This window comes from Cicer arietinum, chromosome 5 (assembly GCF_000331145.2).
Source record: "Cicer arietinum cultivar CDC Frontier isolate Library 1 chromosome 5, Cicar.CDCFrontier_v2.0, whole genome shotgun sequence".
Taxonomy (NCBI): Eukaryota; Viridiplantae; Streptophyta; class Magnoliopsida; order Fabales; family Fabaceae; genus Cicer; species Cicer arietinum.
Window position 1 is genome coordinate 44,302,724 of NC_021164.2, and position 19,518 is coordinate 44,322,241.

General features: G+C 30.1%; 2 protein-coding genes across 4 annotated transcripts; one reads left to right on the forward strand and one right to left on the reverse strand.

The window, feature by feature from the left end:
- The first annotated feature begins 6,865 nt into the window (after window positions 1-6,865).
- On the forward strand, window positions 6,866-11,340 carry LOC101500824 (vesicle transport protein GOT1-like). Its single transcript, XM_004513167.4, has 7 exons — window positions 6,866-7,028; window positions 9,121-9,190; window positions 10,059-10,150; window positions 10,266-10,346; window positions 10,450-10,547; window positions 10,626-10,707; window positions 10,958-11,340. Exons 2-7 carry the CDS (start codon window positions 9,160-9,162, stop codon window positions 10,994-10,996), a joined length of 423 nt encoding a protein of 140 aa, XP_004513224.1. The 5' UTR covers window positions 6,866-7,028; window positions 9,121-9,159; the 3' UTR covers window positions 10,997-11,340.
- Window positions 11,341-14,103: 2,763 nt separating this feature from the next.
- On the reverse strand, window positions 14,104-16,186 carry LOC101501147 (uncharacterized). 3 transcript variants are annotated; one of them, XM_004513170.4, is made up of 3 exons: window positions 16,033-16,186; window positions 14,544-15,218; window positions 14,104-14,442 (listed from the first exon to the last, which is right to left on the reverse strand). In XM_004513170.4, exons 2-3 carry the CDS (start codon window positions 15,151-15,153, stop codon window positions 14,303-14,305), a joined length of 750 nt encoding a protein of 249 aa, XP_004513227.1. In that variant the 5' UTR covers window positions 15,154-15,218; window positions 16,033-16,186; the 3' UTR covers window positions 14,104-14,302. The 3 variants fall into 3 exon arrangements, with proteins under 3 accessions (XP_004513227.1, XP_004513226.1, XP_012574837.1); XM_004513169.4 differs by having other exon boundaries at window positions 15,942-16,098; XM_012719383.3 differs by lacking the exon at window positions 16,033-16,186 and adding an exon at window positions 15,738-15,933.
- Between the last annotated feature and the right edge of the window lie 3,332 nt (window positions 16,187-19,518).

Below are 19,518 nucleotides of genomic sequence, written 5' to 3' on the forward strand. Positions count from 1 at the left end.
TCTATTTCTATTTTTATGGCTTTAATTTAAATTAAAAATGAAATGCATTTAACTTATTTGTTTGGTTGTAGATAAAAAAGGGCAAAGTGTAACACCCCGATTTTCAAAGCGATGGTGTATTTTTTTTTTCTTCAAAAAAGAAATTAAAATAAAACAGAGAAATAAATAAGGTAATAACTTTGGATAAATTATCGAGTCATTATAATTTATAAGCAGCGGAAAAATTTCTCAAAATATGAATCCAAAATATTTACACATCAAAAAGTGGTACACGTAACCCACCGAAAATAACATGTCAAGCTGACAATATTAGTAAATGTACAGTATGGATAGATTCATGAGCAATTAATCATACAACTAAAAATGAGGATTTTCACTGAGCCAATCGATTGGGCAATCGATTGGGGTGAAGATTTTTAATGAAAACAGAATCCTGGGCTGAATTCAATCGATTGGTAAATCGATTGATTGGTTCCTGAGCCCCTGGTTTCGAGCCAATCGATTTCCTAATCGATTTGGTGAGGGATTCTTAATGAAAACAGAATCCTGGGCTGAATTCAATCGATTGGTAAATCGATTGATTGGTTCCTGAGCCCCTGACTTAAGGCCTAATCGATTGGGCAATCGATTTCTTAACTGATTCCTTTGAAAATTGATTTCGAAATCGATTGGCTAATCGATTTTGTTCATTTGGCCAAGCCCCTGTCTTTCATCCAATCGATTGGGAAATCGATTTCCCTGATCAGTTTTCCAAAAATTCATGAATTAACCTAAGTCATTCCTAATCAAGTCCACAACCTAACACTTAGCAATTCCTACGCGATTACTACGACACACGAAGGTTCGATAACCATCATACTCACACACAATACACAACACATAGCACTTAACACCTTCATCTCAGTTATCACGATAAATCAAAATTCGAATCACTCAATCATAAACTCAAATCAAACATGACTCGCGTGCCAGGCACCCTAATGCAATGCGTATATGCCAAAATGCATGGACTCGGAATTCCAAACCAAAACCCTCCTCGAAGGGCCGTAAATCATAATTGTACCGCCTATCGCAGGCCAAAGTACCAATTACCGAGGTGCCACCTATCACGGGTCTGCACGATTTACTAAAAAGCGTAAACCATAAACGTACTGCCTATCACGGGCACGTACCGTTTACCGAGGTGCCACTTATCACGGGTCTGCACGATTTACTAAAAAGCGTAAACCATAAACGTACTGCCTATCACGGGCCAGTATCGTTTACCGGGGTGCCACCTATCACGGGTCTGCACAATTTACTAAAAAGCGTAAACCATAAATGTACTGCTTATCACGGGCCCGTACCGTTTACCGAGGTGCCACCTATCACGGGTCTGCACGGTTTACTAAAAAGAACGTAAATTATAAATGTACCGCCTATCACATGCCAAAGTACTATTTACCAAAGTGCCACCTATCACGGGTCTGCACAATTTACAAAAAAGCGTAAACCGTAAACGTACTGCCTATCACGGGCCCGTACCGTTTACCAAGGTGCCACCTATCACGGGTCTGCACAATTTACAAAAACGTAAATCATAAATGTACCGCCTATCACAGGCCAAAGTACTATTTATCAAGGTGCCACCTATCACGGGTCTGCACGATTTACAAAAAGAATGAAAATGCATGAGCATATACTGACTCCATCCACCACAATCGTTAAGCAAATGCAGATATTAAAAGATTCCCCATTTTTAATACTCGTTTAACTCTAATGGTTTTCACGCCAACATTAAGTAAACGTAGACATTAAGAGATTCCCCATTCTTAATACTCGTTTAACTCTAATGGTTTTCACGCCAACATTAAGTAAACGTAGACATTAAGAGATTCCCCATTCTTAATACTCGTTTAACTCTAATGGTTTTCACGCCAACATTAAGTAAACGTAGACATTAAGAGATTCCCCATTCTTAATACTCGTTTAACTCTAATGGTTTTCACGCCAACATTAAGTAAACGTAGACATTAAGAGATTCCCCATTCTTAATACTCGTTTAACTCTAATGGTTTTCACGCCAACATTAAGTAAACGTAGACATTAAGAGATTCCCCATTCTTAATACTCGTTTAACTCTAATGGTTTTCAAATTCCACACAAAACAAACACAAACCTATTATCAGATCTAATCCACAACTCATACCAAAACAGATCAATTCATTTCTCCACAGAATCCAACCATACACACAACAAATTTCATCGTATTAATTAAGAACACGTCAAATACGACGAACACAAATCAACACAATCCACCACTCAAACACAACAAGTTTCATTTACTCAAAATCATACATAAATGAGTTTAAATTCATTTTCCACGAAACATTCATCAATATAACCAAAACCTAACTCTAAGATTTTACCCATAAAGCCTTAGATTCATTTTCCCCCAAATCAACACTCTAACCCTAACAAAATTCCTTTCCACACAATCACAGATAAGTCTCTAAATGCAAACTAAAAGTTTGGAAGGAGCCCTTACCTTCACGTTAGCTTTAACGTTTGGTTACGGTACCGCGAGTAAATCCGGTAAAATCTCTGCTCGCAGCGTCGCCTCCAAAGTTGGTTCCCTAGCACCGTAGCGTGGTAGTGAGCAACTTTCCCTTCTATCTCTTCGCGAAACGAAGCTTAGATCTAGATGAAACGGGGAGGTTTGTGTTTGACGGTTTTGAAATCCCTAATACCGTTTTTCTTCGTTTTTGAAACAACGAGGAAGTATGAAGCTGATAAATTCTTTCTTTCTTACCCACTAAGCCTTGGGTTTCTATTCTTGAACAAAAAGGGAAACGAAGAAAGCAAGAATGAATAAAAATGGAGGAAGGAGGAAGAAGCTTCGCGCGAGGCAGAGGAAGAAGATGGAAAAATATTGTTTTCTCTCCTCTCTCTTTCTTTCCTTTCTATTTCCTTTCCTTTCTTTTCTATTTCCTTTTCTCCTATTTCCCTCCAACCATATATATATATATTACATACAATATATACATATACATTTATATATTAATATATTATAATTAAAACAAAACCAACAATTATCTAACAACTCTTACCCTCATCATTTCATTCCCCTCTTAGTCTAATTTAATAAAAATATCTACTCTCGTCGCAACTCAACTGTTCGACACAATTTTCAGCAACCCGAGATATTTTTAACAAAATTGCCCGGTATTAAATCCTTCGTAATAGAAGTAAATTATTTTCCGACAAATAATTTTAATCCAATTTCCAAAAATATATTTTTGGCATTTAACTCACTCAATACCCTAAAATTGCCTAATTTAGGATTTAAAAACTATGGGTCTTACACAAAGGAGTGTTGCCTGGACGTAAAGAGACTTACATTGATACCCGCACTCGTAAAGATGAAACAATTGTCAATGAAAAGGCTGCAAGATTGATTGTAAGTTTTAATAATAATTAAACGGTACCAATATATAAAATGTGTATAAATTAACTTTGACAAAGTGCTGAATTTTATTTTCAAATGTATGATGATTGTATTGGGTTTTTACTTGACCTTTTAGAAGATTTTGTACTTGTTAGCCTATATGCAGTGTTGAAGTTTTTTAATTGGATCTTATTGTAGTACTACATGCTTTGAATGTCAATTTCAATTTGGTATTTTCAATCATTAATAATTTTTATTTTATTTTTTAGGAAGAACTAAAAAAACATAGTAATGAGGCTGGAACTTCTCAATCAACCCAAGACACACAAGGTTCTATGTCTTGGAATGATGACATATTTTATCAAGTACAAGGACCTGATAAAAATGGACGTGTGCGATGTATGGGCAACATTCCTCATTCTAAAAAATCGAAGGTTTGTGCATCTGAAAATGAAGAGTTGCGCGAAAGATTTAAGAATATGGAAAACTTGTTAGCAAATGTGATGACTTTAATTCAAAATCGATTTTCTGGAGAAGATGTTAATGATATAATACAAGCTGCAAGACAAGTATATCATAAGTTATTAATCTTATCCAACTAACTTCATAAGTTCCATAATCGTATTTTTCATAAGTAATATTTTCTATTTTTTGTGGTAGGTTCCTGATGCTACTAGTGCTCAAAACCATTTGAATTCACTTAGTCCAAACAACAACAAAAATAATGAAAAGGGTAATTAGATAGTATTAGTTAATTTTAATTAAAATCATTAACATTTTCTCTATTTTATTAGTAATATTTTTATGTGGAATCGTGTATTTATTCATTTGTTATTTTATTGATTGTAGGTGAAGATTAAAAGCTAATTTGTTGTTGAAGATGGAATATTGACAATTTAGTGGACTTAATTTCTTAATGTTTTTTGAGATTGTTATGTATGACACAAGATGTCTATTTTAAATGTTAGTAAGACGTTTTCCACTAATAAGTAAAAATTCACTAGCACTATGGTGAACATTGTTTAACTATTGTTTTATCATTGTAAGACTTTTATGTTAATTTTTAATATATACGATGAACACCTTTTATTTTATTTTGAGTCTTAGATATATATATATATTTCATTGTATATTTATATTTGGTTAATTTTATAAAATAAATTTTAAATTATTATATAATTTTTGTTGATAACAAAAAGTTAATATTTATAATAAATTAATTACTCTTAAAACCTATACCAACAGAAAAAAATTGTCACTTAAATGTATAGCAACAGAATCAAAATCGTAGGTATAATTTTTATAAATTATGGCTAAAGTATATACCAACAATGAAATATCCATAGTTAAAATCAAATGTTTACCGCAACGGAAAAAATTCTATCACTATACCCTATAGCCACAACGAAAATCCGTAGGTATTGGGCAATTATATACCACGAAAAAAAATTCCGTCGGTATAGGTAATTTTGGATATACCTACGGTTTTTATACGTTTACCTACAGATTTTCACTATCACTAAACGTAAAATTTCTTGTAGTGTAAGTTACCATGTATTCCTTGAGCAAGTCAACACTATAATAAAAGTTAACACTTTGAAAAAGTCAATACTTTGACAAAAGTCAACAATCTTCTAATGAACATCCTAAATTTTCTACTTGTCTGAAGATCATAAGAATGTTGTAACCATTGTATCTTGTACTTCCCTAAGGTGATATAACAATGCATGTGTGGGTTAAATTCAACAAGACGCCTACTCATACGATGTACGAACCGTCTACAAAATTTAGATGTGTAAATATATAATATAAGTAACTGTCTATATCATATTAATGTAAGAAAACACATGCGTATAAAATAATCACAGTTTTTGTAAAAATATCTATTTGATATTTTGAAAAACTTCTTTATAAATTACTCCATCTGTTCTAAAATAGTATAGTTATTTGATCATTTAACACATATTAAAAAAATGTATAAATAAAAAAGAAAAAAAAAATTATTTTTATTAAATTATTTTTGTTAATTATTGATATATTATCAATATCATAAATGCATAATAAAAAATATTACATTAAAAATGATGTAAACAATCTTAATTGAATAGTATAATTTAAAACAAGTGTATTGAAAATTAAAAAAGTTAATTATTTTTATTTTTATTTTATTTTTTTTATAAAAAATCAATTATTTAAAAATGAAAGAAATATATTTAAAATAGCATTTGCATCTTGATCTTCATTATCAACGACTATAAGTATCATTAACCTCTTGTTCGACATTATATATAAGGGTTGATAACCTCAATCACATATCAGAGTTTATGAGTTTGCCACGCGCGCAAATAAATGTGGACGATCATTTAAGATGGTGAGTATAGCAGATGTGTGCATGTAAAACCATGACATACGGCTTTTATGGAATCATGTGTTATATACTTAATGCATAACATGTCTTTCTACTCATGTATTAAATGCATCAATAAATCTTATATCATGCATATCGCTCTATGCGTCTCATAATCGCATAATAAATATTATTTAAATTTTTTACATATATATTATGAAATTCAATAAATAAAAAAATTATTTTATTAAATTGCTTATTTTAATTATCAATATATTTTGTCACTATTATTTATACAATAATATTTTAAAAACTGTGTTTAAAATAATAATGTAAATTATTTTATTAAATTATTTATTTTAATTTTTATGCATTTTTTATCATCATTAATATAATAATATTTTAAAAAATGTGTTTAAAATAATAATGTAAGAGTATGGTAAGAGCAAATAAATAAAATTACATTGAAAAATAAAAATTACATTCATTTTAAAATAATTATTTTGCTAAATTGACATTACTCTTTAAAACAATTATTTTGCTAAATTGACATTACTCTTAAGAGGAACGGGAAGTTGAGTATTAAATTACATTTATAGTATAACATGGATGAAGTGTGTATAATGTGTATGGATGCATACACTCATTATCCTAGGCCCGAGTTTATCGAGTTCAGATCTACTCCATTTCTTGTCAAGTTTATTTTTTAGATGAGCGACATCTGGCAACTAAAATTTCAATGGTTGAGATTTTATCAAATACTAAAAATCAGTTTTAATTAACTAAAATAAAAACATGAAAACACAGTAGAAAAACAAAACCCCTTTTCCTTCCTCCCTTCACCGCCCTCTCATTGCACATATTTAATTTTTAAATAAATTTTCATATAAATCATTTTTTAAAATATTAAATAAACAAATTCAATAAATAAATGATAAGAAAAAAAAAATATATATATATATATTGTCATCGTTTTCTTCTTTTATAAGACAGAAAGCCTCGCAGCCTTTCTATTGGCCAAAGAGCATCATCGATATAATTTTTTACTATTATGCAATAATATAAAATAGAAAAAACCGAATCAACAAAACGAAGCAAAACAAATAAACTGAAAAACAGTGAAAACAATCACACTTGAAGCTCACGCGCCTCTCTATAATCATTTCCATCTCTGTCGAACCCAAACCCCAACTTCCACCACCGCTCCCGGCGGCAATCTCCACCGCTCCAGGCGAACCCACGCTCCGGCAACCGGTAATCTTTATCTCTCACACATACAAACGCACCGTGTACAAACTTTTCTGTGAATCTTAAGATTTATTCTATTCCTGTTGTTGGATCCCTTTCCTTCCTTTGTTGAAACTTTGAAGCGATTTGAGATCCGAAAAACGCTTCAATCATCTCCGTGTGAATTTTTCGGATCAATTTCGCCTTCGATTTTGGAGGATTTTAAAATCATCGTCGTAATTATTTATTGTTGGCATTTGTGGCACGAAAGAGTTTTCCGTTCTTCGTATTTGCGTCTTCCGAGGCACGAAAACATGTTTAGGTGCCTCGGAACAGCGGATAAGATATTGATATGTGAATCTGTGGCGTGTACTTGTTTGTGCCCTCAACCGTTTTTATTTTCTGTAATTGGTTAGTTAATCTGAACGAGTATATTGACAGAAAAGAAATTATTCATTCAGAAGGAATAAGAAACAGTGTAACTAACTTGTTATGCAATATTTGACAGTATTTTTCATTAGCTTTCAAGTTTGTTGGAGATTATTGTAATTTCTTTGCAGTAATTGAAACAGTTTTGTAGTTCTAGTTTCTGTACTGAATTTCTGGTTTCTTTGGTTTTGGATTTGGGATATAAAGGTATTTTGGGGTAACTTGAGGGTGTTTTTTAGGGTAATAGATGTCAGTTTTCGAACCTGCAATGATATGATTGCAATGATATGGTTCAACATGGGTCTATGATATATTGCTGTTTGTTGTTGTTTGTTCTGTGTGATTTGCTCTGCCTAATTAATGCATACATACAGGTTAAATTCTGATCTATTTTATGATAATTAATGTGGTAGTTGCAACGGGTGGAGGTGATCCTGAATTCATGTGTATGTTTTAGTTTATGTTTATTGTGAAGATTTGATTGGATAAGATGGTGTTCCTGCAAATAATTGGGTGAGGGAATGATAGTTGTTTATAATGTGGGACGAATGGCCTGAGTTATTTGTTGGTGGAGAACACAATATTTTTGGTTTTACACAGGCTATGGATTTTCGGTTTTGTTGTTAATCTGTTTTGGGATGGTTAAGTCATAAGTGGTTTTTCTTGGGGTGCTAGACCTATGGTTTTCTATGGGTTTGGAGGAATGCTTGACAGTCTCTTGCACCCTACTGTAGATGTAGAAGCTTGAAGCAACTGAATTCCTGATTGCTTGGATTCTTTCAGACCTGTGTGTGTGTGTCTGGTACACCTTCTGTATGAATGTGTTGGGATATTAGATTTGGGCTTTAGCCCAATAGAAAGGATGAATAGGGAACTGTGAGTTAGTTAGTGACGTGTCTGTGAGCATTGAGTACCATGTGATTCGGTTTTAAAAGATAGAGAGTGGGTAGTAGAATTGATTATGAACATTGTTATTGAGTTGGTTAGGAGCTCTAAGCTCTGGTGCATTTCTGTTTCCACTGTAAGGACTTGCTGTTCATTTTCAATTCAATAAACATTGTTTAATTCATCTCTAAAATTTGTGAGTTCTATCAGAGTTCTTTAGAGTAGCCAAGGATGACAACAAAAATGAAAGTATGTATCTCTCTGTGTACAAAATGGTGATTGGAGAATGGCTGTGATTCTGGCTTCTCTATATAGGTATCTTCCAATAGAGAGAGCTTAGAAGCTCTAATTCAAGTAGGCAGAGAGAGAAAGTGATTTAGGAGATGAAGGAGACATCCACTTGTAAAATTGATGTCTACTATATTCCATGGACCAAAATGGTAGTTGTATAATGAAAGATATAGTTCTCTGGAACAAAATATTGGCTACACATTTATACTTTAAATGGATGTCTTCTACTTCATGGATCATTGAAATTGTCCTTCCTTTGTACCTTAATTGCTATTGCTATATCGCTAAGCGTCGAAGCTACTCTTTTTAAAATGATTTCTTATATTGTTTCTTTGTATTATTCTATGAAAATGTACATTTTTGCATTTGAAAACTTTCTGATATGTTTTAATCAGTGGGATCTGGTGAATTTTTCATACTTCAGATTTTGTTCTTCTTTTGTCAAACTGTTGGAGTAGTGTATTTCTTCTCAAATTTAATAACTGACTTTGTTTCTTTGATCATTGTGTTTCAGTGAAGGCAAGCACTTGAACATTTGAATTATTGGTATAAAATGGTTTCCTTTGAGATGAATGATCGCAAGAGTAAGTGAAATTTGATTAAAAAAATTGTTTATACTGTGGCAATGATGGTATATGATTTGCTCTTCTATCTTATCTTTTGTGTCATATCTAAGGGTAGATTATTTTATTAGAGAATTTTGCAATTGCTAGTGTTATCTGGTTGAAATGATTCTTTATGGCAAGGTTATGCAAATTTTCCTGGTTTCTTCTTTTCCTAATACCTGAAGTATTTATTCGTTTTGTTGATATGCTTGACTAGAGGGTTTAAACTAAGTAACAGTTTGTCAAACACTGATTCGAGAATCTTTGTGATACACTTCTCTAGAGTTAGTGTCTTTGTTGCTGCATATCCAAAGTTGTTTGCGCTTAATGCTGCCATCTATTTTGGAATGCCTAAATTTACTTAAGCTTGTGAGCATGTTCTTTCTGTTTTTAGTTTCTGCCTAACGTCTTCAACCTAAGCAAAAAATTAGAAAAATTTGTCATGCTATATTATTTTGGAAGCTTAAAACTGATGATGTAATTATATGTAGCAACAGTAATAATTACTTATCTAAATATTACACCATAATGTTTTTTTAGAAATTTATTCTGTAGCCGTAATAGCATACATCTAATGCGATGCTATACCATTTTGCCACACTGGAAATCTTCTGTTTCCGGGAACATTAAATATTTCTTGGGGTGAAACAGTTTTTTGAACATATATCTGTGCTTCTTTCATTGTATACTTTTTCTGTATGTAATCTTGGCTTGCAGAAGGATACAATTAATTTTTGTAGTTGCTAACTTGTTACTTTTGAACATTACATAGTTCGCATCTACTTGTCCTATCTGTAATTGTAATTACAATTCTAATATATGTACTTGCAATTGGAACATGAAACAGAGATTGGATTGGGATTAACGGGCTTTGGTATATTTTTCTCATTCCTGGGCGTTGTATTCTTCTTCGACAAGGGGTTGCTGGCAATGGGAAATGTAAGTTGTGTTATGGCAAATGATAAGTTTCTTGCTTAAATTTTTACTCCTTGTGCTTGTGTGATTTTGCTTAATAAGAACTTCTTTAACGTCCTTTTTTTGTCTCTCAAATCAGATCCTCTTTGTTTCTGGAGTATCCCTGACCATTGGACTGAAATCGACCATGCAGTTCTTCATGAAACGTACTAATTTCAAGGTAAATTAGCTATGCATTTACCACCTCTTTCATTGTGTTTTCCATGTGCTCTGCTAGTCATGGTAAATTTTCCGCTTCAACTTATCATTTTGTGGTTGTGTAGGGGACAGTTTCATTCGGTATAGGATTCTTGATTCTTATAATGGGATGGCCTATTTTAGGCATGATTGTGGAGTCTTATGGGTTCCTCGTACTCTTCAGGTTTAGTGAAATTGAACAAAATCTTTATATCAAGTTTTTTCATACTTACAAAGCTAATGATGGGATTATATTGTGCAGTGGTTTCTGGCCTACACTGTCTGTTTTCTTGCAGAAGATTCCTGTTCTTGGTTGGATTGTTCAACAGCCATACATTAGATCGGTAAGCAGTTGCTGTTGTGCTAAATTGTCTTTTTACCTTTCAGTATGCATGTTACCATATAAATGTGGATGTTCATGGAGGTAAGAATCTGTATTAGCAACTGAGATAGATTGAAGTTTATCCGGCAATGGATCATTGATGACAGGAAAGAAGTTTTTCAGCTATTTGCCAGATGTTGAATTCTCTATAATTCATTTGCAAAACATGCTCAAAAAAAAATCAAACTGAGCATTTTTCTGTCAACTTGCAGTTGTTTGATCGCTATAGAGGCAGACGAGTACCTGTGTAACACCTGGATCTGTGGAAACATTATGTAGCTGCTAGCGAACCATGTAAAGAAATTACTTGATATATAGACCTAGCTCTGAATTACGTTTTAATTTTGATGGTAGAAAATTGTCATGATATTTCTTTTAATCAAAGGAAGATGGAAATGAAAAAGGTTTTGGTTTTCATTTTTCAACTCCTTGCTTCGTTGTCAGTTCTGCAAGTTCTCCTACGTTACTATTGTAATCACAGCGACACCTTTGAAAATGAACTGTACTCGTGGAGTATCGCAGTGGCATTTATTTACTTCTCTTCAAAGGAATACAACAATTTTATGTGATATATCAAATGGAGTTAGTGCAGCAATATCGGACTTATTTTTTAACCTTTTGTAATGTACTCTTCCGGTGTGCGTTAGAATTGGCTGTGAACTTAAATTCTTTGAAATATATATTGCCCTATTAATTCTCGTGTCATCTATTGGATTCTTCGCTATTGAGTTACCATTTTGTTGTCCAATAATTGTTTAGAAACCCTGATTACTTGTTCACAATTGAGCTGTGGTTTTTTTTATTTAAAAAATGAGTATCTTCACGGTTCAACCGTCGAGATTAATTTTTCTGAGTCGTTTAAGACTAAAAATGAGTGGATTTTTTTTCTCTAAAATTGTAACGTTGCTGCATGACTTATTTCAAATCTAAAATAGGTAAGCTAAAAAAAAACTTGAACCATTTCATTCTCATTCAAATGTTATATATTTTAGCCAATGACCACTACTATGTTTTGATTTGAAGTTTGAAAGGTATAAAGATAATTTTGCTCATATTATAAGATATATGCCTAAAAAATACTTGAAAGGTAAAAAGATGTTGAGAAAAAAATATGATAAATGATGATTCAGATCAATATTTGGTAAGCAATTGCAGTTGTGTTAAAATTTCATGTTTTTTTATCTGTCAAGTATTTGTATATGTAATTATTATTTTTATTTATATAGTATTTTACAAATTGTCATCATAAATTATTATTACTCTTTACCTTTCAAGTATTTGTATATGTGATATAAAATATAATTTAAAATTTAAATTGAAATATAATAAAATATAATTTAAAATTTAAATTGAAATATAATAAAATATAAATATAAAAATAAAAATTTATAAAATATAATCTAAAATATAAAAATGTAAATATAATCAAATAGAAAAATAATTAATAGAATTTTCTATTAAACTTAAAAATAAAATATTAATAATTTATTTAAAAAATGATTATGATTTTACACAAGGATAGTTTTGTCTTTTTATATGATTTAATAAATTAGTATACATAATTATAAAAATATGAAAGTTAATTGAAATTTTAAAATAAATATAATTTGCTTACAAGGTATTCTTGCCATTTACATATAATTTATATCATATATTTATTTACATTCTAACAAATAAAATATAATTATTTGGTTACTCATGATTTTATTTTATTTTTTAAATTTAAATTGTTTATTCAGTAATATCAATGGATAATTTTAATATAAAATTATTTTATTATTTATTTAATTTTTTTGTTAATTTATAATATAATAGATTAATTTAGAAAAACTAATATGTAATTGTTCACAATGGTAATTTTGTTATTTAAATATAATATATATTATATGATATGATGTATATTAAATACATGACAAAATAAAATAGTATCATGTGTGTCAAATATAGGATATGATAATGTTTATCTTATGACTATCCTATCACATATTATCCTATAATTATTCAACTTTATATGCTATCATGTATCTGTGCATCAAAACGGGCCCTAATAGTAATAACTACTTCTGATTAAGCAAACACATTTTTTATAAAGAAACGATAAATTCTATCATAATTAACTTACACAATTTGAATAAATTCTATCGTAATTAACTTACACAATTTGAATTCGAAACCGAGATAAAACTTCGAATCTAATTTTTATTGTTCCAAGGAATGAACATCTGAAATAGAAGAATGGTAAATATTGTTTTCTTTACTTATTTTTTCTTTTTTATGTCGATATTCAAAATCTAAGATTAGCTCTCAATTAATTTAAATTAAGCAGGTGGATTCACTATAGTGGATAAAGTCTTAGCTTATCTCTCTTAATCATACGACTTCAACTTAACTTTTTATTTTTTAAATCTGCAGATATTGATTATTTACTTATTTAAAATTGATTTATAACTATAGTTTTTAAAAACTAAAAAATCAAAACAACCAAACGAACCAAAGCCCAGTTTAGAAGAATCTTATCTAAGATAACTGATGTTGAAATTGATATATCTACGTTATATTCAGTTACACACAAAATCCCAAAATTTCAAAGAAAATTTCGGACGTAACTTAATTAGTTCTAACCAATTTTTCCTAAAAGTATCTGGAAAAGCTCAAATCAAGTAACCACAAACGCAAACAATTTTCTAAGAAAGATTTATATATGCGAACAAACTGATTCACGAAATTGATCCTACTATTTTAAAACAATTTTGATCAATTTTTTTAATTTTTTAACTAAAAAATAGTAACGTAATATTATTTAAATAATGCTACATACAATACGACAATTTAAAGTGATTAACACCTGTTAAATTGAAATAAAACACCATATATATATATATATATATATATATATATATTTTAAAGTTGTATTAATTTTACTTGTTAATAAAATAGTAAAAAACTTTTAAAGCAAACAATCATCTACATTTACAAAAATAATAAATATTCATTATTTTTAAAAATATATCTTCATTAACTAACATTTTATTTTATAAACTAAAGACACATTCAAAAAAATAAAAATACAAAATATTTTTACAAAACATATATTTCTACTTGGTTAACAGTGTGTATGAGGTTGTGAATTCTAGAGTATTAAATTTGATTCATAATCATAAGAAAAAATGATATCATAACATCACCCCAATGAATGTTGTAAACTCTTCCTACCAAACTACACATTATATAAGCATTGAGCTGCAAAACTTTGTGCATAAAGCACAGAAACAAGCTAATGAATTCCTTAATAACAAAATTACTTTGTGGCATCTAAGATCTTCATACCACACAGGCAATCTTGTTAAGAGAGAATATGTCAAGTACAACCACAAATTTCAATTTACAAACAAACTATGGACAATTTGTTAAGAGAGAATATGTCAATCACAACCACAAGTTTCAATTTACAAACAAACTATGGACAGGATATATTATATACATAAAGATTATAAGAAGCATACTTTGGCAAAAAAGACTATATGCAATTCACAATTTGTAACTCTTAACTTTCCCCATTAACTAAATTTTCGTGTTTTCTGATCGTTCCAACTTCTCCATCTCAAGTTGCTTAGCCATCCAAACTGAATCAAAGGTTGCCTATATTGTTGTAGAGTAACAAGATTCGTTCTGTAAGGTATTAGAAAATTCTTAAGACCTGCCATTTCATAGACGGAAAACAATGTCATTAGTAAATATGCTCAAAATCAACTTATCTCTATAAAGGAGTAACAGGACTTAATGCAATGCAAGCCATACCATTTATGCACATTGTCTTATAAACATGAGCAATATTAGGGTCTCCTTTAGTACGCATAATTTGCCGATTCTCAAGACACTCAAGAAAGGCTAAATCAGCCTTCAAAAGCTTAGCTTGTTCATGAGTATCATACCCTATATCATGGCAATAACAACAGTAATCCAACCAATCAATTGGTCGCTTGTCCCAAACAAGAGATCCACCATCTTTCCCACTTGACCAATTTGGTCCGCAATAATGTCCATATCGAGGGAACAACTGTGAAAGAAATGCTCTAACCCCTGTATGCCATGGAACCTTACACACATAAGGCCTAAAGCGTAAAGGGGCAGCCACGTTATCTTTTCCAACAACATTTTCACGATTTTGTGCATGTCTCTTCAACTCTTTATTGATAGTAGTTGGTCTTTGAAACTTATCTCCGACATTATTTGCCCATGGAAACAACGAAAGAAAGGACAAAGGCCACCCAGACAATTTGGGATCAATACCATATGATTCTTGTTTGGCTTGTGAAGTAAAATTTTTGGTTTGAATTTGAACTGACAATGATTCTTGATTACTCTGAGCTTTAATCCAAGCAATGTTGCTAAGAAACCCTAAATTCATGGTGTACAAAAATTGTGCCACCAAATTACACAGATAGCCACCACAACACCAAATATTTTGTTAACCTGCCAACAAAAACAGCTAAATCTTGTTCTAATCCAAAGAAAGAAAAAAGTCTTAATCCAAATTACAACTTCAAGTGAATGTCCAAACCAATTCATCAAATTATAGGACGCTAACAAGTTGATCCCAAAAATAAAATACCTAACAAAAATGTATTTAAAGTTGTAAATTGTTAGTCATTTTAGTTCAAACATTATTTTCTACAGTAAATATTTCAAATGTGTCCCTAAAGTTGAATATTAAAGACAAATTGATCCCTGAAATATCATTTATGAATATAAAATAAAACCCCATATTTGTTAGCTAAAATAACAAACAATTTACACTTTCAGGGACAATTTTGTTGTTGTTGTTTTTTATTTTTTTTATTTCATAGTCTAACCGAACAGCACCCTACAATTTCATGAATCAACAAGGAGTTTCACCCTAAAACTGTTCATATTTGAAGAAACAGCTAAATAATTTCAATTTTTTAGAAGTTATGGCATATTAATACTTTTGTGTATATTGAAGTTTCGTACCATGTTTTACAAAGAAGGATTGATAGGAATACAGCTAGGTTTGAACATATCCCAACTCAAAACAGATCATTTCATAACCAATTCATCAAATTTAGATAATAAGCTGTTTGATCAAGCAACGGTCCACAATAAATTAAAGTGCAGAAATCGAAAGCAAACGCAAAAAGCATTCAACTTAAAAAAAAAAAAAAAAAAATCACATACCAATTTGAAGATAAGTAGTTGGAAACATAATATAATGATGATTTGCGATTATTATAATAAATAAAAAAATTAGGGATTTGAATGAAGTTACTTGTGATTGTTGTGGTTGAGATGGAAAGAGGATTTGAGTTGGGAATGACTGAATTGCGCTGTTAGTTTCAATAAGCTAAATGGGTGGGGCCAGCCAATATAAAGGAGTGGCACCGTGTTTTGTAACCTGTCAATTCAACGTTTAAGGGAGAATGATCCTTCTAGAGTCCACGTTAACATTTTCATGGCTTAGTAAAATACAAACTTTTTATTTAAGTCCTTAATTCTTCTCATAGTTAGTTTTTTAATAGTCCAATGGTTAAATTAATCTTTTAGTTTTTAATTTTTCTTTTTATTTTTTTAATAATTATGTTATTGTTTTATTTTTATTTTTAATTATATTTATATTAATTAAATCAGTATTATCAATTAGTTTTTATTAAAAATTATTTTTTTATTGACGTGTCATTTAATATAGATGAAATAGAACTAAAATGAAACTAAAAAAAATAGTTAAAACACTTAAAATAATTTTATTTTGTACTTCTTTTTTTTCTTATTCTCTAATTTACAATTCATCGTCTTTTTCTTAAATCATAAATCATTCTACAATTTTATATTTTTTTTTATCTTCAACCTTTTAATCTTCAAATAGCATTCATCGATAATATCATCATCAAACCACTTAAAAGAAATTACAACCTTTATTATTGTTTTTTTTTTTAAGGTTTTACACCCCTTACACTTTTTTCTTTCAAAATTGATACATGTAATGATAGTAACATTTTTATACTATAGTACAACAACCTCAATTAGTTGAATTGTTTTTGTTAATGACGTGTATTGTTGTTAATAATATATGTTGGTTTAAGAGTAACATGAATATATCTTGAACAAACAAATAAGTAATGCACTAGTTAAGGGAGCACAAAGAGAGAGACGGGGAAGCAAGTGAGAGAGGGGTAACGAAATAATGGAATTCAATAAGTAAGGTTAAAAATGGGTGTGGATTTTAATCTCGAAACTGACTTTGAGAACTACAAGATATTTTTAGATATAGAAAATTGTAAATGAAAAATGATTAAAAAGAAGAAAAAAAATGAATCAAAAATTGGAGAACATGAAGAAGAAGAAGAAGAAGAAGAAGAAGAAGAAGAAGAAGAAGAAGAATAAGAGGACACAAAAAAAAGAAGGAAATCCCGTTTTTCACTCTAAGTCCTTTAACTTATTTTTTTGTTTCATTTTAGTCTCTCTTCGGCCACCTTAAATGACATGTCAACAAAAGTTAACGTTTTTTGACAAAAATTAACGGAAATGACCAATTTGACTAGCGAAAGTATAGATAATTGGTCAAATTGGAATGAAAGATAATTAAGGGACCAAAATGAAAGCATAAGTTAAGGAACTAAAACAGTAATTTAGCCAATATTAGTTGCTTAAGGTTTAAATATACTATTACTTCCAACAAAATGCAATACATTTAGGAAATTTATTAAACCAGTATTTAAGACATGAGCTGGGACTCAATTGAAACAAAAACTTTGGTATTTAACTAATCATGTTGAAGTTGTATTTAGCCTTCGTATTTACATAATTTGCATTATGTTCTTATATTAAATTGTTTCAAATGTTGTAGGAAAAGAAAAAAGTGATGCAACCAAAAGTTAAAAATATTGACGAACGTAACATAATTGTAAGAGCTAAGACATGTGTTGGTCCCTTAAAAACAAGACTTATATTGGTTCTAGAAGTGATGCAAATAGTTAATTTATAATTGAAGAGAAGGTTCAACCATTGCTACAAGAGAATGATGTCAACTTGGGAAGTTGTCTCCAAATATTAAGAGTATGAGATCAACATGTGAACTTGTTTCTAGACATTTTGGGTGTGCCAAAAAGTCACACACAACAACCCTTAATCAACGAGAATGAAGACTTTTCTTTCTTGTAATTGTCCAATTTATGTTTTGTAATGACATATTGGTGCAACATTGATGTATAATGGTGCAACATTTTGGTAAAATTTATGCTATGTAATGGTGCAACATTTTAGTGCCACTTTTTAGTTTGTTTAGATGCAAGAATGTGATCCAATTTATATTTTATAATGGTGCTACTTTTTCTTTATAACGAAACTTATTTTAACTGTTTAATATATAGTGCATTTTCTCTTAATGTGTCATTCAAAATATCTGTTAGTTGATTTAATTGAAGAAAAAACAAGTACAATATACACATTTTGCAATGACTAAAACTGAAATTCTTGCATTGTGTAGAACTAAAACCAAATTTATTGCATTTCGCATGAACTAATTATATATTTAAACCTTAAGCAATTAATTACTCAACCGTCACAAAAATAACGGTGTGAGGCATTAGCGTTTTAAATGAAAACATTTAAATTTTAAAGGAACTAAAATCAATTTTTTTTTGGATTAATTGCATATTTAAGCTAATTTAAATCTTGAGTATATTTATCTAACCTTCTTTCATACTCCAAGATAAGATCGGAACATCCATCTGTCTATCTGTCTATTTGTCTATTTGTCTATCTGTCTATCTGTCTATATGTTTATCTGTCTATCTGTCTATCTGTCTATCTATCTGTCTATCTATGTGTGTATATGTGGTCGGGTATAAGGATAGATAAATAGAGTAGATACTATGACATATAACAAACTAAAAGGAAGTGACGTTGATTCATTGTTTTCTAATCTTGGTTAGAATTGATGCTTAAGCATATGTTTTTATGTATGGGGGAAATCATGTTAGGAGAGGATAGTCCATCTTTAGTGTCCAATATGTTTCTCGACGGAGATTAGTCAATGCTAAGTTGTAGTTGATAATTCGCATCTAAAAAAATGGTAATAAAAATAGTCTATTAAACAAAAAAAGAGCATGGATGTATTAGAAAAATATTATTGATTATTAATAATGACGATAAAAAATATCAATTACAGCTCCACCCAGATCCGTTGTAACTTATATTCAAATCATTTCCCCTTCTTTAATCTAATTTTTGTTTTTTTGTTAAAAAAAAATGAATTTCTTTTCCATTTTGTCTATCTAGTACATAAGATCATTTATATATTAAGTATCTAGAATGTGGATCTTGCACATCATTATCAGTATTTGTGATGCTTAAGTATATAAAATCATATGTTTTGTATACTTTATTAAAAAAAATAGAAAAAAGATCAAAGAAAATGAGACGCTAATTAATTTTAATATTGATTAAAAACATTATTACTTGATTCATTTTCCCTCCACAATCACATGCATCCACTTCCATATATATATCATTACTTTTTCTTTAATGCCAAATTAATTTTTTCTCACGAATTCAACTCCTTTAGTTTTATTTGGACCATATGCTTCTCCTAAGTTAGCCAGACTTGGGACAATCAAAATCATTGAAGAAAAATATTAGTTGCAACATTTATATAGTCTGTAATTGTTAAAAATCTCACATTGGATGAGATAAGATCTGACAAAGTGTTTATAAATAGTGGATAATCCTCACCATACAAGTTGATATTGTGGGGATC